Genomic DNA, 26,442 nt, shown 5'->3' with positions numbered 1-26,442 from the left:
TTTTACAAGCAATATCAGAACAGCAAAAGATGACGTAGTGATGAAGAACTGTATTTACTGAAAACAGCACTGATCCAAGTGATCTGTAAGTGGCTGAGTCTAGCTATTTACTCAGTTTTGACAGTAACATTGTTAGGAGGATAAACACAGTTAACGTCTCTGGGCCTAATATGTCCTGGTTTGTGTAGTGTGTAAAGGGCCATGGCCACAGAGGAGATATCACAACATGTAACTGTATAATACACCCTCAGAATACATTCCAAACTGTCTCCATTCTTCTGTCCCATGTTGTATTTACAGGGAAGTTTGGGGGTTTAGTGAACTTTCTTTTATAGAATTGGGTTGTGTGTAAGCTGTCACCTTTGTCTCATTACACACAGATTTTTGTGGCATCTAGAGTATGTGTGAAGGGCAGTTCCCGTAAGATGGCAACAGCCTTGTCGCTTGACCCAGACACAACCGCCAGAAGTGATTCTTACTGTCTCTCATTGTTTTTCCTGCAACCCTCTTTGTCCTTCTGAAACTGTGGCTGTTGTGGTATCTGTCCTAAACTTATCACGGAGCTTCAGGTATCAGGAGCTTCAGGAAACTGCTAATATGATAGCTCCTAGTAAACCTCATCCACCCTGTTATTGTCTGGCCTCTGTGGAACACAGTTTTTGATTTGTCTTGTCTTATGCAGGGCAGTCAGCAGGGGGGATGCCAGGAATTCTTTTTGTCTGTAGTTATCCTGTACTGTTAGCTTATCTTGACAGATAGTTGTTCAAGTGGGCTTGTAGCCAGCTTAAACTGGCTTAATCAGAATATGTTTTCATACACTTTGACTATTAGGTTATTATAGGACGTATGATTTGTGTAACTACTATGCTAACAAGCTGTGGAACAGACTTGTTTTATCATTGTTGAGGGTGTGGACTGGTGATTTGATTATTAACTGGGACCTAATGGGATGCCGTGAACTTCACAAAGGGACTAGCAGCAACACCTTGACTTTCTATAAGAACCTCTTTTAAACAATAGACAGTACAAAAGTGTATTGAACATTACAAACATCAGAGAAAAAGTGTGGGAAAGTTTTTAAAACAAGAAAAAAAGAGATGATGGAGAAAATTCTCCAGTGTTGTACAATTCTGCCTTGAAGGAGAATATAGTGCTGTCTATAGTGCTGTCTTCTTTCTTTTGTGTGTGATGAGTGTTCACACTGGGCTTCCTGGTTTATATTTCATCCTCTCACCAGTACCTTGTAGCAACTTGCCCACGCTAACACAGACCCTTGCAAGTGTCTGCACTAAACTACTTTGTGGTTCTTTAACCCTTTATCTTTTGTCATGGATTTTTCAAAATAAACAACAATTTTTCTGTTTCTTGTAACTTTCTCTAGATCAGTGGTTCCTAGCCTTTTTTGTCAGACAAACCCTCACTAACCCTGTCAGATGTCAGATGAAGTACCCCTTCGCTGAAATCAGCATTTATTGCTGCTATTAATATATTACTTTTTAAGTTTTTATCCCTTAATTTATTACAGTGATTTAACTGTTTTTTAGTTAAGTATCTCAACTTTTTACCAAAACTACCAAAGCATCAAAATGAGATTTCATCCACAGTCTCAGGAGCTGCAGTACACCTTGGTATGATGTGATGAGGTGACTGGCAACAGGATCTTTACACCCTCTGTGAATCCTCGTCTTTTATTGAGAGTGTGAGTCAGGATGGGAGAGGCATGTCCAGCTTTTCATCACTAACAGGAATGATGTTCTCAGAGTGCTTCACCTCTCTCAGTGTTTTTCCCTCTGAACAGACTGTAATTATCAACAGGAAGCTTCAGACCACACATCTCCATGTGGGATGCCTCCTTACACTGGGAGGAGCAAGGGGAGGAGGAGGAGGAGGAAATCCAGTATTACCTCTGATGTTCCTGTCAGCAACAGTGTGCAAACTACAGCTCTTTACCTGTGTGAAACAGCTGGTGCTTAACACAAACAGTGCCTGTATTTGTTGAAGTGTCTGCTTTGGTTAAACTCACATAAGTGTCTGATTCTACATAAAAATGAAGCCTTGTTGAGTTCCTTTCTACACACGATTAATTGATTAATTTAATTTGAGAAAGGACTCCGTGAAGTTGTCTCTGAGTCATCTAATTGGGATCCAAAAAAAAGACTTTGCACCAGCCAATGAAAACTATATCTCATCTGTTCCATTCCCACTTACCTATAATTGTCTCCATCCTAATGCTGTGCAGGTGTTGAATGCAAATTTCTGAAAGTCCACTGAATACAATCTGAAACACTGGACATTTTTATCAATGACTGTGAAGAGGCTATGATTACATAACTAAAATAGTGCCAGTAATTCTTCTATAACTATGGCACATTGTGTTTTGTTTTGTTATTTTTTGTTTTTTCTTTGAATTCTGTTGCTCAAAGCTCTTTATGAGCGGGGAGTTTGTCAGGCTGGACTGATTTGCAGGTTGTGATATCTGGTATCTGCTTGGAGGCTGAAGAGATGAACGGGACAGTACTGGTCAGCCATGTAGAGCTGTGAGTGGACCGAATGAATGGAGATCCTTGTTCTACTGATGCGAATCAGCCTGTAGACAAGGCACAGGCTACTGACCGACTGGTTCTCTGACTGATTCACTGACTGAACCTACACACTGACAGATTGTCTGGTTGTAACAGAGCATGCTTTGTATGAGACTGGAAACACGGAAATATTGTTGTGTTTTCTGTCCATCATCTACTTCTTGTTCTTCCTGAGGAGACTGTGTTGGTGTTGTTTATTTCTCAATTGAGCCTGAATACTGGAACACACTGGGAGGGCATGTGGGGTGTGTGGAGTTTGGAAATAGGGCAAGGATAATTCCACACTCACTCACTCACTCACTCACTCAGTCACAGACACCAAATTTTCAAAAAATGGGAAAAGTCTGCAAACATCTGCCAGCTCATTTTTTCATCAGTTTTGGGTGCCAACGTGTAAATGTAAAAGACTGTGCTGGTGGTGCAAGGCAGATGATGCACACCTGGTAATACAAGGATTGTTTGACATGTTCTGATTTAGGGAAGGAAAAAAAGAGAAATTACAACCAGACCAGGACCAAAGCAACCGGTTTTAAACCCATTTGAGGTCAGGCTGAGAATCAGAGCTGTAGTGCACATAGAGTAAATGAGGCTGAATACTGATGAGTGAAATGGTCCGTGCAGATCGATATTCTTTTGTCTGCTGGTCAGTTGTAACAGAGACAGTCATGTGGCTCTGGTTATTTTTGTTAGTGCTGAGGGAAGGTCAAGGTCTGATCCCTCAGAGCTCCAGACTGAATCATTGCCCTTTTAAATTAAGTGGCATGGCAGGTGTTTTATTTATGTTTTCCCTCCTTACTTATTTATTAGAACTCTGGATCCAACCAGAGCATCCTCAGCAGAGTTTCTATGTTTTCTAGTCGCAGTGGTCACTGTCTGTCTTAGCCATTATGCTGATTCCTGCACCAATATAGTATCCCACAAATGTTTAAACTAATCTGAGGTAGGACAGTTAAAGTACCCCACTGTTAAAAAAATGTGTTACCCGTATGCTTGAGCTTCACTGTGCAGAATGAGCCACAGTATGTGCAGAGTTTGATACATTAATCTGCTGAGGAAGGAAAGTTTCTCTGTTCTCTCCTTAAATTTTAGTTTTTAGATGTGTACATGTGAGATGATTTTATAACATTACAGCTAGTTTAGAAGCCAGTCATGGTCCAGTATGTGAGCTCCTTGTACACACACACACACACACACACACCACACACACACACACACACACACACACACACACACACACACACTGAAAATGAATATTTGGTGATGTCATCTTGTGTCTGGTACTTAACTTTTAAAATAAAAAGTATTACAGATTTTTTTCAGTGAGGCTGAGGGAGAAGAATTTTTTGGAGGTAATTTAACTTTTTTTGAGGAAAAACATTATCAGAGCTAATTATTGTTCAAACCATATTATTTTCATAGTGGTATAATATGCCTGAACGGCTTCTTTAAGATTTACACGTTAAACTTTGAACTTCCTAAACAAGATGTTAGAATTATGTGGAAAACAACATATAAATGCAAGAGAATATTTTTTCTGTATACTAGTTGGCTCCTCCACCTCCTCTTTTAAAAAAGCTGCAAAAAGTGATGAATTTTTAATTAATAATAAAGAGACATCTTTATTTATGATGTAGACATCTCAGATGAGGTTTGATTTGGGTAAAACTAAACAGTATCAATACTAAAATGAGATAAATTTGCTAATCATATAAAAAGGTGTTGACTCTGCTGAAATGAAAGTAAAGCACATAACCAGTTACTGTTGAGATAAGTCTGTTGATACACGATAACTTTGTATTGAGTGTTAAACCTTTGAAATAGAAACTTATGAATTTCTGGTTGGTGTTGTTGGAATTGAAGCCAATAGAGATCCCTATCTGTGTTTTTGAATCAACTGTGCTGTCATCAGTCTAGACATCTGCCTTTGTCTGTTATTGTTGTGCTGCACTGCTGAGTAGTATGTACTGTTAAAGCCTGGAGTGTCATCGAACAGCTCTGAGTCTGTGTGGTACATCCTGTTCCTATCACCCTGAGGAGGTGGGCTGAGAACAAGGATTAACAATTAGTAAGGCTTTTAATTCTTAGTTGATCAGCTGATCAAGCGGCAGAGAGAGAAAAACAGCAGTCCACCTGCCGCTTTCATTATTTAACCAGTCGGCAAGAGATTTATAATCAAACAGGACTGAAGCTCTGTTTGATCGTTTGTGTGGCTGTTACTTGTAGAAGTGGCTGCTGGAATAAATTACTTTAGAAGCAACAAGCCAAACATTTTCCCGCCATCCGGCTGGTGACTGGTGTGAGTTTCCCGGCCGACCTTCCTGCTGGGCTGGTATTTCTGTTTCCCTGGAAGCCCTGTATTGGCTTTTTGACCCACTGCAGTGATCTTTATCCCACAGCCAGAGTGCTGCGTAATGACAGAATGGAAAAGGTGAACTGCTTTACAGTGCAGCTTACAGTAACTTTCTATAGCCCACCACATAATCTCATGTTCTCATGTGGTCCAGTATTGCATATGAGTCTGAGATACAGCTCCATATATATTTTGACTGTACATTTTGCTGTTCTCCACCAGCTTAGTCCTGTGTGTGTTAGTTTGTGTTGTCTGGCTCCCCCAGCTGGCAGCCCTGCAGCTGTGTGTGTGTGTGTGTGTGTGTGTGTGTGTGTGTGTGTATGCGTGTGTGCGCACACGTTTTCAGAAAGATGTTATGTGTTAAATTGTGCAGTTTCCTCCTTACTCCTTATCTCCATCTTTAACCCCTTCCTTCTCCATCCTTCCTCTTATGCCCTCTTCCTCCTCTCCTCTTCCTCCTTTGTAGTCCATTCTCTTTTGCCTCCATGTTCTCTTCCTCTTCCTCCTTCACCTCCTCCCCTCACGCTGCAGCTCTGCATCAACTTGCCTCTGAAAACATAGTAAGGAAGAGACGGAGGATAAAAGCTGGGATCTATTATGTAGCAGTCGTCCAGTGGAATGCTGATGTACACGATGTACCCGTTCGCCCCTCCACCTCTGTCCACCCTGTACTGGTTACTTAGTGAACAAGGAGGCTTCAGACCAGCAGCTTCAGCCAAACTTCACACAGAAAATATCTCCTTCCTCTCCCCCAGCTCTCCACAGTACAGGCCCGAGGCTGTACATTATCACATCACAAAGTTACACCTTTCCAACACAGTTCCCATCACCCCATCGCAGAGGTCAAAGGGCGAGATGGAGTCGGGGGGCTCGGAGCAGAAAAAGAACATTCTGTGCCAGAGAAATGCAGTGCTGGTTCTCTCCTGCTGAGCACAAACAGCCTGCTGAATGGTTGGTGGGACTAGAAAGTCTGAAGGTTCTGATTGGCTTCCGTGTCAGTTGGGGGGTGGGCTTGAAGGTCATCTCATGGCCACTGAATTTTTGTCTTATGGGAGGGACATAAATTTCTTCTTCACCTGCTTTTGTGAATGGAAAAATGACCAATCAGAGACAGCACACAAATACTGCATTTTTTTGTTTGCAGTTGACATTACAGGTGTGCAGGATTTTTTTCACAATCAAGGCATTTTGTACTTGGTTAGTATCAGTATTTGGTCAGAAAAGTGTGGGCCCGTGCAACATGTGCAAACTCAGTAAAAATAAAAAAAAATTCATTACTGTTAGCTTCTGAGTCTGGTTCTGCTCAAGGTTTCTGCCTCTTTAAAGGAAGTTTTTCTTTGCCACTGTTGCTTACTGCTTGTTCATGGTGTGAATTGTTGGGTCTCTCTTTGTAGATTTTATAATTTAAAGAGTACAGTGTAGACCTGCTCTACACGAAAAGTGTCTTGAGATAACTTCTGTTGTGATTTGGCGCTATATAAATAAAATTGACTTTTGAGCAGTTGTAGCTTAAAATGTCTACTTTTCCCTGTGTATTTCTTGGTGGCTTGTAAACTGCGTAATTAATAACTGGTGTGTCTTAAAATGCAGTATAGAGAAATTTTATTGTTATATATGAGAGCTATAAAAATTAGTTGATTAGTGAGCAGTGTTTTCCTTCAGGATGAGCTGCTGACTCAGACAAGCAGAGACACAGCTGTGAAGACATGTTTCCTGCAAAACACACTTCCTTGAGTACTGAGCTCCAAGTCCGAGAGGTAAAAGATCAAGCAGATGGTTGGAACCATTTCTGTTGAGTAACAGGGACTGGGAATGACTTCCTATTCCAATTTGACATCTGTTTTTTCTTCAAAAAGCCTTACATTCGGTGTCAAGCTCTGTCAGCATCAGTTTACCCGTTTTTAACACAGTAATAAAACAAGAACAAGTTGCAAGTGTGATGACTAGAACATTGATTCTGGAGTCATTCTGGATAAATCTCTGAAATATAAATAAGTGTAGTAGCAGTAGGCATCTCCTCTGGCCTGGTGTCTTCACTTTGTTTGACAGAGCCTGTGGAGGCAGCATGTTGAAACGTGTTGTGGTGTTTTATCACTCAGCATCCCATAAACAACACATCATTTCCCATAACTCTTGTTTGGTTTCTGTTTAAACACAGCCCCTGGCTAACCTAAGCAGATGACATAATCAAAATTACAGTTTTTTTGTTCATCCATTCGTTTTTTTGCTCAGATATCCCCCCCCCCCTTTGTTTATGCCTTTCAGGACACATAGTCACTAACACACACAAATAATTTCAAGCAGTGATTTTCAGTGTTTCCATAGTGATTTGTGTTTGTTGTTTGACAGTGCACACGCATTGAAGGTCTTGAACGTTACGTGGATCATCTCTTGTCAGTAAAGCTGGGTTCAGGATCAGTGATAAGCTGTGATGTTTCCAGCAAGTTTCTATTATTTTTCAGTGAGTGTGTGTGTATCAACAAGTGAAATTAGCTGCTTTAATGTTTTGTTGCTCTCTGTCTCCATCTTGCTTGTTTTAAATTCCCCTGCTGCAGAGACAAAGGACCCTGCAAGGTGTGGCTCCGTTCCATACATAGGTCAGTCCGGTGTTTTCCTTCTGGAGCACCTCAATCAGTTTTTCCTGTCATCAGTTACAGTATCCTCTTATTTAGAGGGACACCACAGCAACTAGAAGTGTTATTTGTAGCAGTGCTCGTTGGAAAACCCGGACTGGATCTAGCCTTTGTCTCCGTGGATCTGGGATGAGCCTCACATAGCACTACTGGGCTCAACCCCAACAACTGTGTGAGACAAAAGCTCTGACTTGTTGTTTGTTGTATTTGGATTAGGTTTGGTTAGCTGCATTTACGTGTTTTTTTTTTTTTTTAGACAAAAGAAAGATCCATACTGAGTTGTTGGAAGCGGTCTGCTCGCCCTCCATGTGAGCGCCTGTTTTTGGTGTTTTACGAGCTCTAATCCGGGCTGGTTCACATGTGTGTACACATGCATTGTCAATCATTCTCCAGTAAATGCAAATCACTTGTTCAGGACTGTAGCCAAAGCACCATGCCAGATGCAAGTTTAAGCTGAGGACTCAATGGTTGAGTTTACTTTGACATTTGCTAAAATAGGAAAATGCCCCTTTATGTGTTGGAAACGTTTTGTGTTTGTCAGTTGCTAGATGTGGATCACAAGAACAGTGACATGCAGGCAGGTATGAGCATGATGTAAGTAATTCCCTGAGCAGGTATACAGGATCAATATTGTGGCTGATCAGGGGGTTTGTTGACGATTGATCCACTTACAGATGTTTTGCATAAAGCAGAGCTGAAGCATTATTTTCTCGATTATTTGTCAAGTCTGTAAGATGTCATAAAATGATGAGAAATATCCATCAGAGTCCAAGGTGATGTTTTCAGTCGTCTTGTTTTGTTCGACCAACAGTCTAAAACCCAGAGATACTCAACTTATAAATACACAAAACAGAAAAAAAGCAGCTAATCCTCACATTTGAGAAGTTGGAATTAGAGAATATTCTCCATGTTTGTTTGAAAAAAATCATTGACCATTCTTTTCTAAGTACACCAACTATTAAAAACACCACATTGTGCTCCATTATCATGCTAGAACTGCATCCCAATGCTCAGTGTTCACATTTGACACTGTGCATCTCAGGGGGTCAGTCCTTCCTGCTACAACAGATTTAGACAATCTCAACAAAACCATATGATTCAATGCATCAGACATTCCAGGAAATTTTTGGAAATTCATTTATGCAAAGCTCTTCAGCGGAAAAATAGCTTTACTAAGTTTAATATAGTCTATTAAGTGTTGTCTGTGTAACTTTAATGTAAATACAAATATTACATTAGTGGATATTCTATCAAAGGAATCCATATAAGATCACAGGCAAGAGAAGCTGCATCCCCATATCCTGATGTCTCTTGGTGTCAGCTATGTTTTTGGGGAAGAAAGATGACCTGAAGTTTTTATTTATCCACACAGATAAATAACCCCCCCCCCTCTGTCTCCCTACCAGAATGCCCTGAGAAGTGTGCACGGCGAGCCTGCACAGCGGACGGCGAGTGCTGCCACCCTCAGTGTCTAGGCAGCTGCACAGTCCCTGGTAGTGACACAGCATGTGCCGCATGTGTGCATTACTACCACCAAGGGCGTTGCGTGGCTGACTGTCCCCCGGGCACCTACAAGTTTGAGGGCTGGCGCTGCATCAGTGCCGAGCTCTGCTCTAAAGTCCACCTTCCCGAATTCGACAGCTTCATCATCCACGGCGGAGAGTGCATGCCTGACTGCCCATCTGGGTACACGCGCACCGCACCCAACAGGTGAGCCACAGTCTACCCTGAGCTAGGCTGAAATGGAGCCACTGGGTGGAGGTACTCTTATTGTTGGCCTGACATCGGTACCAGTTCCACACCCTGCTATTAGTTTCCATTCTAAAGTTTAATCAGAGCGAGAAAAGAGTGTAATTCAGCAACTACAGTAAAGGGCTGTTAGTTTATATAATGAAAGTTTCAGGTTAAATCTTGGAATCTCTCCTAGACATCACTTAGCTGGTCCTGTGAAACACTGATGTAAAATCTTACAGGGACAGAAATAAAAGCTAAAACGTCAGGGGAAAGCTTAAAGATTTAAGCGAAATAATGTGTGTCAATGAAATTACTATAATGCACATTTACCATCTCCTGTCTCTCTCTATCTCTCTCTGTCTGTCTCCAGTATGTTCTGTACAGCCTGTGATGGTCTGTGTGATAAAGTATGTGAGGGGAAGGTCATCGACTCTGTGGACGCTGCTCAGTCTCTCAAAGGCTGCACTGTTATCAAAGGCAACCTGCATATCAACATCCGCAGAGGCCGTAAGTACTGCAGCATACAACAACAACAACGCTACAGCAAATACTAACATTTCTATGCTACGTCTACTGCTGCCAGTGTTGGTTGAGGGAGGACAGAGGAATTCATATTCACTTCACGTGTTGGTTACATACTGTTAAACCACTGACTGATGACCTAGTTAAGTCAGAGTGCATAGATATATAAATAAACTAATAGGACAGGTAGAAAAAATAAGTCATAACAGAAAGGTGTCTGTGTTTAGACAACATGGTGGCAGAGCTGGAGAGCTTCACGGGTTTGATCCAGAGGGTGACGGGTTATGTGCGGCTCAGACACTCCCACACTCTGAGCTCCCTGGCCTTCCTCCGCAGCCTCAGATACATCGATGGAGAAGACCTTCTGGACGAGTAGGATCACACACAAACGCACACAGATTTAACTACATGCAGACACACAGTCCCAGTTTTAGCCCCAGCAGCTTACAGCTGAGACTGATATCACTGTATGGTCACACTCAGCACCATAGGAGTAGAGTGTTTTGTTGCAGCACTCAAATGTGAGGAAGGAACATCATGTAGTGTTTGGCTGGTCAAGGTCATGATAGAAATGTTGGCAGATGAGGAAAGGATGTTTTGACTGTGAGGGGCAGACTGGGACGTATTTTATCTAGGACAGAGTTACTTGTTTTGGGTTGGTTAACTGTAATATCATCACCAAAGTGTAAAAAACTCTCAAGAAGCTTATTCTTAACTGGAAAAGTAAATCAACTGACTGTAGCTAAGCTTTTTTTTCCCTATAAGACCTTGAATGCAACATAACTTCCGACAGTCCAAGGCAAGGTTCTCTCAGGGTCATGGGATGGCCTTCACTCCCTCCTCCTTCTGTTTCTCCTTGAGCTCACAGGAATCTTACTGTCCCAAGGCCCACATTATAGTCATTCCTGGACGTCTGGGTGTCTCCTCTCCTCTCCTGTAATGTAAAAAGTCATAAGTATATATGAGTTTCCATTTATGTAAACCTGCCTTCTTTGACACCCCATTGTGCGTTTCTCCACAATGAAATAAGGCATTGTCCATGATGGGAAAGTTGGCCTTCAGCTTGGCTTCTATCACAGTACACACAATAAACTGAAGCAGAAACAGTACACAGTGAGTTCAGAATGAAGAGGCACATTGTTGACTTATCATTCATTCATCCTCTCCTCTTCCTGCCCTTCAGCATGTACGCCTTCTCGGCGTTCGACAACCAGCAGCTCCAGTACCTCTGGGACTGGAAGCAGCACAATCTCACCATCAAAACGGGAAAGCTGTTCTTCAGAGCCAACCCAAAGCTCTGCATGTCTGAGATCCGCAACATGTGGGAAAAGACGGGCATCCAGGGCCGCTTTGATGATAGCGATTTCCGACACAACGGCGACCGAGCCAGCTGTAAGGGTCAAATAAGCTTCAGTCTGAAAACCACAAAAATTTAGATTGCTAAGTCCAGTACATGTGCTGGAGTTACTCTACTTTACTAGCAGTTTGCAAACGCCTCCTCTGAGCCTGACGTTACTCTGCACCATGTGTCAGTATTTACTGCATTACTTTTTCAACAAGACTAATTGCTGCACATTTAAAGAGAAACACATTGAACTACTTTGATTTTAAGTCTGCCCTGACTTCTCCTAGGTGAAAGCACTATCCTGAAGTTTAAGTCCAACAGCACCAGCAGTACCCGGATCAAACTGACCTGGGAACGCTACCGGCCCCGCGACTACAGAGACCTCATCAGCTTTATCGTCTACTACAAAGAGGCGTAAGTAAATGCAGTCATTAGCTGCGTCCTTCCCCAGGCTACTGATAGTAGCAGTGATAGGAACTGAAACTTGAATCCCCTGGCTTATCACCTGAAAGGTTAAAATTTCTAGAAACTCTTGAGTGTCTGTCCACTACTGTTATGTGAATGTTAAAAGTTGAGCTAATTAAAGATGAACAGCTGAAGAAGAAGATAGTTAAAAGCAGTTAAAAGCACTCTAGTCAACAGTCAAACAAACTAAAACAATGTGGAAAATATGATGAAAGTAAAACATTTTCTGTTTGTTTGATGTGTTTGTTTAAGAAAGATTTTTTGTCAAATTTCCTCGTTTTTTTTTTTGTGGTTTTTAATTCTGCTAAGGTTTTCTAGGTTTTTCTGACACACACACACACTAATATATATATATATATATATATACACACACACATACACATACATACAGTAATGATTCATTCTTAACCTCTGACACTAATTGTTTTCTGTCCAGACCGTACCAGAACATCACAGAGTTCGAGGGTCAGGATGGCTGTGGCTCCAACAGCTGGAACATGGTGGATGTGGAGCTGAGGCCAGACAAGGACTCAGACCCTGGAGTTCTGCTGTCCAACCTGAAACCCTGGACGCAGTATGCTGTCTTCGTCAAAGCTATCACTCTGATGGTTGAGGACAAACATTTGCCAAGCGCCAAGAGCAAGGTGGTTTACATCCGCACAAGCCCCTCAGGTAAATGTGATAATTTAATAGGTCAAAGGTCACAGTCTATAGACTGACAGCAGAGGAAACAAATGTTGCTGTTACCAAAGACTGGCTGCCAATAACAGAGAGGTGCAAAAAGATTGAAGTCTCCATTAAATGGCCAGATTTTTGACAGTAACAGTAATGGGAAGGTCAGAGGTCATTCTTTAATTTAGGTTGAAGAAGATGGAAGAGTAGAGGCAAACTGAAGACATGATGACAATGGACAGTAAAGGGAGAGCTGCCAATAGTGGTTGTCACAGAATAGGAAGTTAGAAATAAGATTATAAACCTATGGAAATTAGATTTTACTGTGATATTAACATTGTGTCACAACAACACACTGACTGACAGGTAGTGTTCTGTTCATATTGCTGCTTTTCAAATGGAATCAGAATTGTCACATGATGACAATGTGATAACATTTCTGGATTTAATCCGAACATACTGTAAGGAGGGGAAGAGAGTTTTTAAATAAACACAGCTGCAACTCAAAGCGAAGGAGAAAAAATGATTTACAAAAACTATAATACAATTAGATGAAATGGCGGACGGCTTTAAACAAATCCAGCTGCACTGTAAAGACATAGCAGGGTTGTGATGTCAGTGAATCACATCTGCACTGGCAGACTCTACATCCTACCCTGAAGGAGAGAAGTTCCCTCAAAGCTGTTAGAAATCAGATTTTATCAAGCAGCCACATTGTGATAATACTGAGATCAGAATAATTTTGATTTTTCTCCCTCTCTCTCTCTCTTAGCACCCTCCATGCCTCAGGATGTGCGAGCATACTCTAACTCCTCTACACAGCTGGTGGTGCGTTGGTCTCCCCCTGTCTCACCAAATGGAAACCAGACGTACTACCTGGTCAGATGGCAGCAACAAGCCGAAGACAGGGAGTTGTACCAGCACAACTACTGCTCTAAAGGTACGCGCACTCACACAAGCGGACCCTACAAGTATAGTAGGCTCCTGATTGTTGGACCCCACAAATGTAGTGAAACGGACTACACGCACACACAACTTAAACTCAGCCTTACTGCTAGTTGTTGAAAGCACATCAGTCATGAAACACATCCTCCTCTTCCTCATGCAGAGCTGAAGATCCCCATAAGGATTGCTGCCATAGGTGTTGGAGACCAGGAAGAGGACACCAAGCCCACTAAGCCAGATCCTGAGGGTGTAGACAAAGGTCCCTGTTGCCCCTGCCCCAAGTCTGTGGAGGACCTGGAGGCGGAAGCTGCTGATGCCTCCTACCGAAAAGTCTTTGAAAACTTCCTGCACAACTCAATTTTTACACCAAGGTAAGCTTCTCCTCATCATTTTTTATTGTTGAGTTTAGGCTAAACAAAGGACTGGCTGTGGCACTCCTCATCTTAAACCTTTTTGTATAAAACAAAAAGACCTTGCAGGAAAATACTGTTTTTGTCTGTGCTGTTCATATGTAGTTTCTGTATAATCTCTATAACTTTAGTGCAGATTAGTAGCTGTCTTCGGTTTTGGCCATTAATTATATGATAATTCTGATAAGTACTTAAGAAAACAAACAAACAAACCCCAACAAAAAGGGGGAGGGAGTCCATTGGGGTGGTGAATCAGTCGTCCCATTTCTCTAATTTATCTCTACATTTTGTTTCTGCTGCTGTCTGATTTAGGGAATCAGTGTGATTCACTGTACTTTGGACATCTGCATCACATCTCCACACACACACAAACAAACACATATGCAGAATTCAGTCTAGCTGATGTTAATTAGTCCTCAGTATGTTTTGCAGATGCAGAAGAAATGAATGGATGTCTGTAGTTCCAAAGAAACAACAGGGGCCATTGCGTTTCCTGCCTTTTCCTTCCAGTTTCAGTATTTGAGACCACGATTGTGTGCGATCCAACATGTATGTCGCTTTGTAAATTGGAGTCTATATCCAAACTCTGCGTGTGTCTGTTACATGCAAATCAGAGACCTTTTTACATTTGGTGGAACTGTTTAAAACAAGAAGGAAAACATTAGTCATTTTTCCTGAAAAGAGAATGATTATTAAAGGTGAAACATTATAACCTTTTAAAGAATGGTAAATGGTACACATCTGTTTCTGGATGAAACAAAACCTGGTGCACATGGCAAACCTGTCTTTTTCTTACTGAGATAAAAAAAAAACCCAGTAACTCCTCTTCCATCAAACCAAATGTCATGAAATTAAATACACATGCTTAAGGAACAACAGTGGGTGTGGTGTGTCACATATTGGCAAATTCTGTATACCTTGCTTGTGAAAGTTTAATTGCTACAAAATCAATTGAGCTGTTCGGTAATTTTATTTAGAATATGCCTACCAAGTTTCATCCCAGCTGCTGACATTGATGCCAAATGGCGATGAAAGCAAGCAAATCGCTCATAGCTGAGCAGGGAAAGATTTCCAGTAACTCTGGCATCAGCATGGAGGCGAAAGACTGAGGAGCAAATGAGAAAATGCAGAGACACAGGTTTCAGCAGAAGACCTCGTTGTGACAGTCGTCCACCTCTATACACAAAGCTCCTCTCACTTGGTTTGTGACTAGGGGCACTATCGTACAAGAGGGAGGAAAAGGAATGGCTAGCAACTACTGTCATTTTTATTGTACATAAGAGTATCAATGTTTCAATACACTATCAAAGTCAAACTTCTCTCCCCTCCCTCACTTCCAGGCCACCAGATCGTCGCCGTAGAGATCTCTTTGGCGTCGCCAACTCCACTCACTCCCGCCGCAGCCGCCTACACTCCAACAGCACTGTCCCTCCTCTCCAGGCTGCTGGAAACAGCAGCACCATCTCTGACCTGGAGCCAGCGGACAGAGAGTTTGAGTTCATGGAGCAAGCTGTGACGGAGCGTGAGCTGCAGATCTCCGGCCTGCAACCCTTCACCGTTTACCGCATCGACATTCACGCCTGCAATCGACAAGTCCAGCGTTGCAGCGCGGCAGAGTTCGTCTTCTCCAGAACCAAGCCTGCAGGTTAGAGGGGAAGCATAACCCAAGTCTTTCTTCTGTCACTAGGCCACCTGTGGTTTTTTTTGTTTGTTTTGTTGTTGTTGTTGTTTAACCATCATGTGACCTCACTGTTTGGTAACCTTGGTAACCAGTTTCCCTGTGGTTTTCCAGAAAAGGCTGACGACATACCGGGCCCCTTGACCTGGGAGGGCCATGAGGACTGGGTGTTCCTGCGCTGGCCAGAGCCACCTCACCCCAACGGACTCATCCTCATGTATGAGATCAAGTTTAAACTGGCTGCTGAGGTAAGACCACATCTGCGTACCTCACTGACGGCCTGCAGATTGTGATGATGGCTTGGAAGCCAGAAAATTATTTTAAAGTCACCATTTGAAGATTTGTACACGTCTGATGGTTGACCTCTCTGTCTGTCCAGTCATTTATTTGGAGGAAAATCAATATCCTCTTCATGCATAACATAAATATAATTAGCTTCATAGACTAATTTAGTCTGTTGCCTGCTCATATGTTGGTTTTCATAATCAAAATTAACCTGTTGAACTTAAAGATTTTGCCCATAATAAACAATTTTTTAATGTTTGTTTTTATTTCATATATAATTCATTATCTGATAAATATCCCACATTACATAATAAAAATGATGTGTTGTGGATGTCGTATGAGCACATGCTCAGTGAGCAAAGAGGTGCTAATCATTCGTTACACGATTGTGGGATTCACAGTATCTAAAGTAAGGTTTCTGTTCATGAACTCAAAAGATTTTTTAACACAGAACAGATTAACCCAGTAGACAGGGGAAGCTGCAAAGTAATTGGTCTCATAAATGCTCATATTGACCAATCAACCAACCCAATGTCCATACATGAGTCTTATTGTTTATCAGTTGTGAGGCAGAATGGGTTTGACGCAATAAACCCTGTGAATATTTTTTTCATAGTGAAGATTAAAAACAACTGTTCTTGGATTCTCTCGTTGGATTAGTAAAAGTTTGACTGTAATAAGTTCTCTTTTTTTCTGTGTGTGTGTGTGTCAGACCGAGAAGCACGAGTGTGTCTCTGGTCAGATGTATCAGACCCAGCGTGGCGTTCGGCTTTCCAACCTCAGTCCAGGAAACTACTCGGTTAGAGTGAGAGCCACCTCTCTGGCTGGCAACGGCTCGTGGACACACACTCTGGATCTCTATGTGGCTGAACGTAAGACACACACTCTCACACATCATCATTCCTTTGGTTTTGTCTGTTAACTACAACAATCACAGTAATCAAAATGTGCCATCCAACAGGATATGAGAACGTCCTCTATGCGATGATCTTTGTTCCTATCGCCATCATTCTCTTCATCTGCCTTCTGGTCACAATGCTGGTGGTCCTCAACAGGAAAAGGTGTGTGATTCTGTAGTTACCTGAGTGGCACTCAGCAACTGTTTTATTACCTATTGATAATACAATATTCATTTGTTTAAAACAAATAGAAATAAAACACAAGTTGCAGAATATCATGTAGCAGAAACAAGCTAAGCTCACCAAGCCAAGCTGAACCAGCACAACAGACCTTCAGAGAAAATGCACCGAAGACACCTGCTGAGGACGGATAAACATACTGTGTTTCCTCTGTAGAATAAATGTTTGAACAACTTGCTGATGGTCGGTGTGGTCACATCAGGAGCCATAACTCACAACCCACTCGAACCAACACACAAACCAAAGGAAAATGCTTCTACCAATTATAGTCCATAAAACTAAGTGGCTGCAATTTGCACTGTTATGTGATTGGCACCCTCTTCCGTATGTAGCTGTAACTTGCACTATTTTGTCAGTGTTTGTGTCAAAATATTGACCATGCAGAAAATGCAAGGTGATAAAATAATCATGGCCATGTGATATAAACACCAGGAGACAATCAAGCAGAATAAATAAATGAATTTACGCAGGAAGTGAACAACTCCTGCCATGGTGTAATAATAAACAGTGCAATTTTTTTTTTTTTTTTTCATCTTGCATCAATATTTTGAATTGAATCCAGCCACAGTAGGCAATACTGAGATGTTTCAGTATTTCATTTTTCCTTTTTTTTTTTTTTTTGAAGCTAAAACAGTGATATTTACGATCATACACCCTGTGGATCCAAAAAGTAAAACATTTTTGTGTGTGTGTGAGTAAAGGTATGTGAAAGTCTGTTTGTGTGTCTGTAAACGCTTTTGTTTTTGTTTTGGTCAGGAACAGCGACCGTCTTGGAAATGGAGTCCTGTATGCCTCAGTCAACCCAGAGTACTTCAGCGCCGCAGAAAGTGGGTGAAATGTTTATGTAACACATGCTCTGTGCAGTTTTATTGTTGCTGTTAGGATAACTGAGAACATCTGTGTAGATGGGACGCTGTGTATTAATAGATGAATATTTCTTTTTCCTGTGTAGTGTATGTGCCAGATGAGTGGGAGGTGGCACGGGAGAAGATCTCCCTGAGTCGTGAGCTTGGCCAGGGGTCGTTCGGCATGGTGTACGAGGGCTTGGCAAAGGGCGTGGTCAAAGATGAAGCGGAGACACGTGTCGCCATTAAGACCGTCAACGAGTCGGCCAGCATGAGGGAGAGGATAGAGTTTCTCAATGAAGCGTCCGTCATGAAGGAGTTTAACTGTCACCATGTGGTACGTACACACAATGACGTACGTTTGAACCCCAATCAATATGACAGCAAATAAACAAAAGCTCAGAGCCGTTTCCAGGGGCGACAAGACAGTGAGTCCATTCTTGTCTCATGACGATGTGGTGTGTTGTGTCTGTTGCAGGTTCGTCTCCTGGGAGTGGTCTCTCAGGGCCAGCCCACCTTGGTTATCATGGAGCTGATGACACGAGGAGACTTGAAGAGTTACTTACGCTCCCTCCGACCTAAAGAGGTACAGTCTGACTTAGTACCTGCGTTTGTTCCTTCCAGTTTACCAATCTGTGGAGACAGAGGTGGTGGTCAGGCCTCTTGATTGAGTTTAGAAAAATACAATATTGACAACCTATGACTTTATTTCTCTCATCGAGTTGAACAGTCCAGTTTCCCCTGAAAAACATCATGAAGAATCAGTTGTACCTTTTATGATAGGACTGATAGATGTAACAAGAATCAGCAGTGTTTTTTTAACATCAGTGGGGGAAAATATAAGAGGTCTCAATGGATTTATTCAGTAAAGCTGCAGTGCAGTGCATAGTAGTTTTAGTATAGCTACAAAGTAATCTTAGACTTCTATTCTTTGTAGAGCTTCATATTATGTAGACAAGAACTCCAAGAAAGTTTTTCTTTGTGTTCTTGTTCTTCATGGAGAACTTACTCTGTCCCGTCTGTCTGTCTTTCGGTCTCCAGCAGCAGTGGTCGAGCCTGTCTCTCCCCCCTCTGAAGAAGATGCTTCAGATGGCAGGGCAGATAGCTGACGGCATGGCTTACCTCAACGCCAACAAGTTTGTCCACAGAGATCTGGCAGCCAGGAACTGCATGGTGGCTGAGGACTTCACTGTAAAGATAGGAGGTAACACACTGCTGGGAAGGTCAGAGGTCACTGTCTGTTAAGAGGCTGAAGTGGGAGGGAGTTGGGAGTGTGCTAATTGAGTGGGAATGAAGGGTTCCTTTAATATGTCTAGGTTTATCTCAGTAAACAGCGCCCTCCTGTGGGATATAGATCACACAACAAGACAACGTGCAGTAACAGAAGTAGTAGTATGACGAAAGTTATACCAAGTATTTGGTGTGAAATAATTAATAACTTCCTCACCTTTATGTGTCTGTGTGTACCGGTAGATTTCGGCATGACCAGAGATATCTATGAGACAGATTACTACCGCAAAGGTGGTAAGGGTTTGCTCCCCGTCCGTTGGATGTCACCCGAGTCTCTGAAGGACGGAGTCTTCACCACTAACTCTGACGTCTGGTAAGCAGGCGCACACAAACACAAACAAACATTCATTTTTTGGAAATTTTCTGTTTCCAAAAAATGTCTTCTAATTATAATTGTGATAATGGAAGACACACTTACTTATCCCTTCCCTCTTTGCCTGTGAATAGGTCGTTTGGGGTTGTACTGTGGGAGATTGCCACTCTGGCAGAGCAGCCCTACCAGGGTCTGTCCAATGAGCAGGTGCTCCGCTTTGTCATGGAGGGAGGGCTGCTGGAGAAACCACAGAACTGTCCTGACATGCTGTAAGAGACAATCACTCATACACTACTCTGTAGATTCACACATCAGCAGACTATCAGTAACAATCTGCTCTCATCTTCCTGTTTACCATGTTTTCTTGAACTTTACTAGTTAAATCTTAAGTGACCAATGTTTACACACACAAAGAGTGAAGCAGCTCTGCTGCCCTTCAGTCTGTGGTCATTGGGATTTCCATATCACAGCCCATCTGTTTGTCACTGGTTTGTTCTTAATATGAAACAGCCCGAGTGTAAATCCACGTCAAAGGAGTTGTGAGCTTGGCAGACAAATTTGGCCCCTAAAAACAAAACATTGAGGATGCATCAGGAGTCATGAGGAGAATAAATGTGAAGCCACAGATCGCTGTGTCAAAATCAAATTTCTGTTTATGAGACAGTTCTCAGCAGTACTAAAAAATAATGTTGTCCGTAAATATATTCTTAAACATATCCATATAGACACTGTCATATTAATTGCAGTATGTGGCTGTACAGTATTTGACAGTGTTGTATGGCGTAATTGGTAACTGTTGCATTAGATTTTGACATACACAGTATCCACTGTAGACTGTTTATTCAGCCTTACAGGAAAAGTTTCTTAAACTTTGTAGCTACGGCCAGCAGCTGGTTAGCTTAGCTTGGCACAATGATTACATACTGGGGGAAACAACTAGCCTGGCTTTGTCCAAAGGTTAAATAATCCACTTTCCAGTGCCTCAAAAGCTTCTTAATTTCCATGTTATATGTTTTTGCTTAATCCTTCAAAATCCAAAGTGTGAAAATAACACATTGTGGTTTTAGTTGTGGCCTGTTCATTTGGACAGAGCCAAGCTAGCTAATTCTCCCTGTCTCCACTCTTTGAGTCAAATGGCTGCTGGCTTAAGATACTTAGTTATTGTACAAACATGAGAGTGGTATAGATGATCTAATTTACCTCTTGGCAAGAAAGCAACTGAGCGTATTTCACAAAACATTGAGTTGTCTTTAAAACTTTTGATGACAAGCCCACAGCTGTAACCAAGAATCACACTATTCTGCAACTGCACTGAAAATAAAACAGATGAAATCTTGTGTCACATGGATCAGGTTAAACATGTAGCCATTTTATCAACAGAAAGCAAAAAGTAAAAAGTTAATATTGGCTTGTTGGTAGGAAGGCACAGTTCCTCTGGATAGTAATTACTACAGGACATGTTGATGTGGGTTGAGCTGACTTGTGTGTGTATGTGTGTGTGTTCAGGTTCGAACTGATGCGAATGTGTTGGCAGTACAATCCTAAGATGCGTCCATCTTTTGTGGAGATAATCAGCAGCATAAAGGATGAGCTGGACCCATCTTTCAAAGAGGTTAGTTTCTTCTACAGCGCTGACAACAAGCCACCTGATGACCCGCAGGTCCACCTGGACAAAATGGACAACATTGACGACGTTCCTTTGGACCCGCCATCCTCGACACAGCCACAGCAATCCCCAGTCCCCCAACAGACCCCACCTTCCCCAAGTTCAGAGGCTCCTCCTGCCCCCTCGCTAAGCCCCAGCTCCCCATCCTCTCCCTGCACGTCGACTGCTGCCACGGACAAGCAGGCCTCCGGCCAGCAGGCGGCCAATGGACTATCGGGTCCGAGCCTCGCAGCGGGGTCGGGGCTCGGGACAGGCGCGGGTGTCACGATGCGGCCCTCTCTGGAGGAACTGCCGCCGTACGCACACATGAACGGAGGACGCAAAAACGAACGCGCCATGCCTCTCCCGCAGTCCTCGGCCTGCTGATTGGACAGAGACACCCACCAGACTGCAAACCCTGCCACCTGCTGCAGAACCTGATGTCACAGTGGGTGGGATCTCTATCTTTTTGTTTTTTGTTTTTTGTTTTTTTATTTTTAAGATATAATACAGCAAAACCATGTCTACCAGCTGGGTTTGGCTACTCAGTGCGGAGCAAAGACTTTTGCCGGAAGGTGGAGAAAACTGTTCATGTTCTGCTGTAACTCCACACACTTTTTTTTCATATTATTCTACTTTTGGTTTCTACCAGCTGGCTGTCCAATGTGACACTGCCCCTGCTGCTGAGTGGAAAGGCCAAAAAACAATAAAAGAAAGAAAAATATAAAAATCATTTGGGGAGAGAGCTCTCTCTCTCTCTCTCTTTATGGCTGAACTTATTTTATAAATTGTTGTTTGTTACTTTTTTATATGTATTTCCAAATGGGAAAACAAAAATGTGTAGGCCTTTATAAATGACTGGCGTTTTGGTCGCTTTTGGGCGGGCATTATGGTGAAACGGTTAAGCATATCTAATGAAAAAGAAGCACTTCAGAGAAGTCAGCGTCTCCGTCGGTCGTTCAGTAGTCTCATTGCTCTGCAGGCGTGTCAGCGTAATGCCAGGTCAATAGCCAATCCGCTGAAACTAAAAACCAGAGGAAGAAAGGTCAAACCTGCCAAATTTGTTGCCAAAATTGTACTTTTTGTCAAATTATCTCGCCCTGGAATTCTCCAACACACCAGATTGAAAATGGAAAGCAAAACAAAAGCACTTTGATCTGCTACCACGCCGTGATCAGACACCCCTCATCAGTCCTACACTACTCCTCTGTTGCTGTTTGATATCTACAGCTACTGCACTCTATAGGATTGACATCATAAACCTTGTTATATCAATTTATCTGAAATTGAGCCACATCTAAAGTGCTGTTTTGTTACGGTTTAATCGCCAAAACCAGTCCATAAAGAAGCAAAAAAACAAAAAACAAATCCTCAAAGTGAGGACTGCGGAGGGAAATGCATAAAAAGGAAAACAAATATTAACTCTAAATCTATAACGTCTCTCAGTCGGGGTTTGCTCCGTGTTCAGAGGCATCCTTGTTGTATACAAACAGGTATTTTTTTAGACTAGTCATTAGTCTCCAACATTTACAACATCTCTACGTGGGCAGAGCATTTATGTACACACCAGTTGTTTGTGTCACTTTTCTAACTTTTATACGGTTGGAGACATTTATCATGTACAGAAAGAAGCTGCTATTCCTTATTTCTCTTGTGGTTGTAATATAGTTAATATCTATATATAAAAAGAGAAAAAACTCCTTCAGGTTGGATCTACGAACGTTTCCACTACAGTCCATTTTTTTAATGCTTGTAACTGTGTAAAATGTATCTGAGCTAGTTTCGTTTCTGTGTTTGCGTAAAAGGTACGACAATTTGCCTTGTGTTTTGAAACACCGGTAACATCCCCTCCCATCTGACTAGAGGACAGTGATGGTGCCAGTGACCATTGATGTTCTTGTGTTCTCTCGGGACACCTTCGACCTCTGTCCTCTAGGGTTTGGACTAGACCACCTCTACCCATCATTGTACTCAGAGGTCAGGCATCACTGCTGAGTCCCAACTAAATCTCAGGTCAAAGAGAAAAGTTCAATCCTTTTCTACTTTCTTTTTTGTGCTGTCATACCCAGAGACATCCTGTCTGGAGTGTGTCTGATTCTGATGTCCCTCTGACTCTGACTCTGTTATTGCATTTCTTGATCATTGGACAAGAGCACTGTTTCTTGCGTAAGTCTGAAACCAGACTGGGGTTGTCTTGTGAATGGGTCCTTGCACTTTTTGTATGGAGCCCCAATACTGACAAAATGTAGTAGAAGGTTATCAGATCAGAAAATATAACTGAAATACACCAATGAATAATATTTAGTTAAATAATGGAGAATAAAAAGAAATATAAACCTTTTTCAATACTTTTCTTTTAATGTCCCATCAGTTGGTTAGAAAAACAAAAATTTCACTTTGCTTTCCTGTATTTCACTAGATGATATAATTTTTCCAACTCCTTTCCCTTTCATCAAGGTCTCGCTGCAGATTTGATCATTTATCTGTTCCCTGTTTTCCACATGCAACATTTGTGTGACGCAAAACCATAAGGAAAGCATTTTAGACAACATGCAAATGCTAACAGAGTTAGCTAGCTAATGCTACTTAAAGCTTTTTAGTTTAGTTTGTTTATTGTTAATGTTGTTTTGTTATTGTTAATTGTTGTTTAAGAAAATGACTTGTTTCTGCAAAATGTCAAGGCTAACACAACAAGAGGTACAAGACATATTTTCTTTCTAGTCCTTGATGTTAGCTAACTTTGTTAGCATAGTTGTATGACAAAATTTAGCTGCAGCTAGGTTGCTAGCTGAAAGGGGCAAATGCCATAGGTCTGTAGTGATCAGTGTTTTCAGGCAAGCTGGCCAGTCAGACACTAGTGTTACACACACATACAAACCCTGGACCAATTCTATTATACATGGACAATATTATTTTCATATAAGAAAATAGGAAATGTGCTAAGGAAATGGGAAGTAGAAAGATAAAGATAAATGATTAAATGTGCGACCAGACAAAATAAGGAAAACTGAGGTGTTGAAAAAGAAAATGAGAAAGATAAATAGAGGAGTAATATACCTTTTTACTTTTACTCTCCATTTGCATTATTTAGATAACAGTGTTATTTATCGAAGAGCTCTGATATATTATTGACTTTTCTGATAACATTTTATTTGATTCTTCAGTTTTGGGCTTCCATTAATTTGTGCACTGTAATAACATTGGGTTCAAGGTACAAAATAAATACAAAACAGAATTATTTAATGTAGCAGCAAGTCTTAACGTCTTATTCTTCTTAGCGTAAGTGTATTGGTTAATTCCACTTCTTCCTAATCAACGTCTCTCTTGAATCAAGGGTGCTGCTGAAGTAATCCATATTATTTATCTTTTTTGACATATTAACATGTTTGTAGAAGATTGCTGAAGTTAAATTGGGTTGAGAAATAAGTGGAATTATCCTATAGCATTTGCTCTATGAAAAATAAGATTTCACAACTGAGGGTGACACTAAAACACTTCATGGGAGGAATAAATGCTGATAAGGCCCTCCTCCTGGACTTTTGTTAGAACACTAAATGTACAATGATACTCTAAATTCAACAAGAACAGGACAGGTCAGAGAAGTAACTGTAATTGGAGATCCCTGTGTTTAACATCTAAGCATGTAACAGCCTGCTTTATCAACTGAGTATGATCAGAGAGGACCACATGGAATAGATTTTAAAGGCTCATTAACCTCAAAAAGTTGCATTTGGATTCCCAGCCCAGATGTTTCTTGGTTATTTATGTTACTTTTTGTGAAGTGTAAATCACTGTATAAATTCCCCACAACTTTTTTTGTCCCTTCTGACATTTTGATGTTCTTTTGCTATTTTTTTTTTTTTTTTTTTTTTTTTGGGGGGGGGGGGGGGGTTGTTATTATTCCTTCAACCATCCATCTACCTCACTGTTTTTTTTTCCTTTTTCAATCTATATATATGTACAGAAAAACATAACATCTCATCTCTGTTGTCCGGCTGCAGTGACAGTCTTACTGAGTGCTGTTAATATGGTCAAATTCAAACCACAAACCAAACCATCCTGGGGCATAGGAGGGGGTGGTTACAGCAGTGAAATATGGGACAAATCGATCAAATCTTATTAACTGTGATGATGACTGGCTGGTTTATTTCTCAGATGCTCTGGTGTGAGAGGAGCTGTCAGGAACATGGAAGAAGAAAGGAAGTGCAGTCCTGTTTTGAGAGGCTGTGGCATGTTCCTCCCCTGTTGTTAAAACCTCCTGACCTCCTCCCCTTTCCCTCACCTCCTCCTACAGCCTAAAACCTAGCCTTAGTTTGTGGCTCTCGTGCATTGCCATTACATTACTACATGCATCCTTTTTTTTTCTTTTTTGTTTGAAAAAAATAACTTTGAAAACCCCGATGGCATTTTGATGAAAAAATGCTCTGTCTGCTGCATGACAAGAGGAAGATGTTTAACCTCTTTCCTAAGTTGTAACTGTATTTCCTGTCCAGGTAGCTGGAAAATGACATCTTATTGCTTAATTTGTACAACAAAATGTTAACCTGGTATTTTGTATGGAAGTGTAAAATAATACAGTGTAACATAAATATATAGAAATATAACTGATAATGAAACTTTACATTTAGGGATTTTTGTTGTACAAATTCAGTGTAGACATTTCTTCTTCCCACCCTGACAAGGCAGGTTTGTAATTTCAGGCAGGGAGTCTCAGTGATACAGGCTCTGGTTTAGAGTCCTCTGACCCACAGCAGACAATTCACAGTGGCAGTCTAGTGCCAGTTTGTGCTGATGTGATGAGGTCAGGATGGGTATTTCACTGTTTGTGGTCTGATTTTTGCCTCACTTTTACCACTGGAACACCTCACAGAGCGGACATAAAATCGAACAAATTTCTTCCTTTTTTATTTTATTCTTTTTCTTTTTTGTTACATTGATGGCCAATTTGTTACCAAGATTTTGATGTGTGTAAATTATTCATAGCCTTCCAACTCTTGCGTTTCAATTTAAATGATCTGTTAGACTAAGATTTCATTTTGGTTTTCTTTTGTACATGCTGTTGTAAGAATTTTTCCTGTTATCAATATAATCTGAGTACTGGGGAAAATGATTGGCTGAAGGAAAAGAGAATGTCTGTTTCTCTGATTCTTTTTTTCTACATGAGATTTAAGATGAATAAAAATGTATGCAAACTGTTTCACTGCTTGTCTTTCTGGGAAGTGTACATCATCTGTGCACCAATGCTACTATGTTTAAATCATTGCTAGTGATTGGCAAAAAAAAAAAAAAATCCACCCTTCATATTTGTCTGGTAGTTTCTGTGCAGTGCACTTAGGTAGTAGTGAAGTAACTTTCAGAGGCTGTGCAGCACAGAAGCTACTCTACATTTGCGTGTAGTTACTTGACGATCTCCAGAATCACAGGCATCCAACAGTTCTCATCCCAAAGTTAATTTATTAATATACACATTTCTCATCTAAAATTTAGAAAACTCATGGTCTAGTTTTCCGTTCTGAGAGTTAGGAGTGCAAAAAAAAAATTGCCTTTACTACTTTCCTAAAGTAATTACATAAAAGTATAATGCATAAA

At 41.3% G+C, this 26,442-nt stretch overlaps 1 protein-coding gene across 2 annotated transcripts in view; it reads left to right on the top strand.

Moving 5' to 3' along the window:
* Positions 1-26,050, top strand: part of igf1rb (insulin-like growth factor 1b receptor) — a 43,482-nt gene extending 17,432 nt beyond the window's left edge. The window contains exons 3-21 of one of the 2 annotated variants that reach the window (XM_018697473.2): positions 8,972-9,275; positions 9,670-9,806; positions 10,049-10,193; positions 11,005-11,213; positions 11,454-11,580; positions 12,068-12,303; positions 13,076-13,243; positions 13,412-13,619; positions 14,999-15,303; positions 15,451-15,584; positions 16,334-16,493; positions 16,583-16,682; positions 17,517-17,587; positions 17,713-17,942; positions 18,084-18,191; positions 18,650-18,809; positions 19,079-19,208; positions 19,343-19,477; positions 20,715-26,050. In XM_018697473.2, coding sequence (XP_018552989.1) covers positions 8,972-9,275; positions 9,670-9,806; positions 10,049-10,193; positions 11,005-11,213; positions 11,454-11,580; positions 12,068-12,303; positions 13,076-13,243; positions 13,412-13,619; positions 14,999-15,303; positions 15,451-15,584; positions 16,334-16,493; positions 16,583-16,682; positions 17,517-17,587; positions 17,713-17,942; positions 18,084-18,191; positions 18,650-18,809; positions 19,079-19,208; positions 19,343-19,477; positions 20,715-21,240 — 3,593 coding nt within the window. In that variant the 3' untranslated portion in view covers positions 21,241-26,050. Of the gene's footprint in view, positions 1-8,971; positions 9,276-9,669; positions 9,807-10,048; positions 10,194-11,004; positions 11,214-11,453; positions 11,581-12,067; positions 12,304-13,075; positions 13,244-13,411; positions 13,620-14,998; positions 15,304-15,450; positions 15,585-16,333; positions 16,494-16,582; positions 16,683-17,516; positions 17,588-17,712; positions 17,943-18,083; positions 18,192-18,646; positions 18,810-19,078; positions 19,209-19,342; positions 19,478-20,714 lie in introns of both variants that reach the window. The other variant, XM_051076570.1, reaches the window with a different exon arrangement.
* The last annotated feature ends 392 nt before the right edge of the window (positions 26,051-26,442 follow it).

The sequence above is a fragment of the Lates calcarifer genome, linkage group LG2 (genome assembly GCF_001640805.2).
Source record: "Lates calcarifer isolate ASB-BC8 linkage group LG2, TLL_Latcal_v3, whole genome shotgun sequence".
NCBI lineage: Eukaryota > Metazoa > Chordata > Actinopteri > Centropomidae > Lates > Lates calcarifer.
Note: the sequence above shows the minus strand (reverse complement) of the source record. Positions and strands in the feature narration are given on the sequence as shown.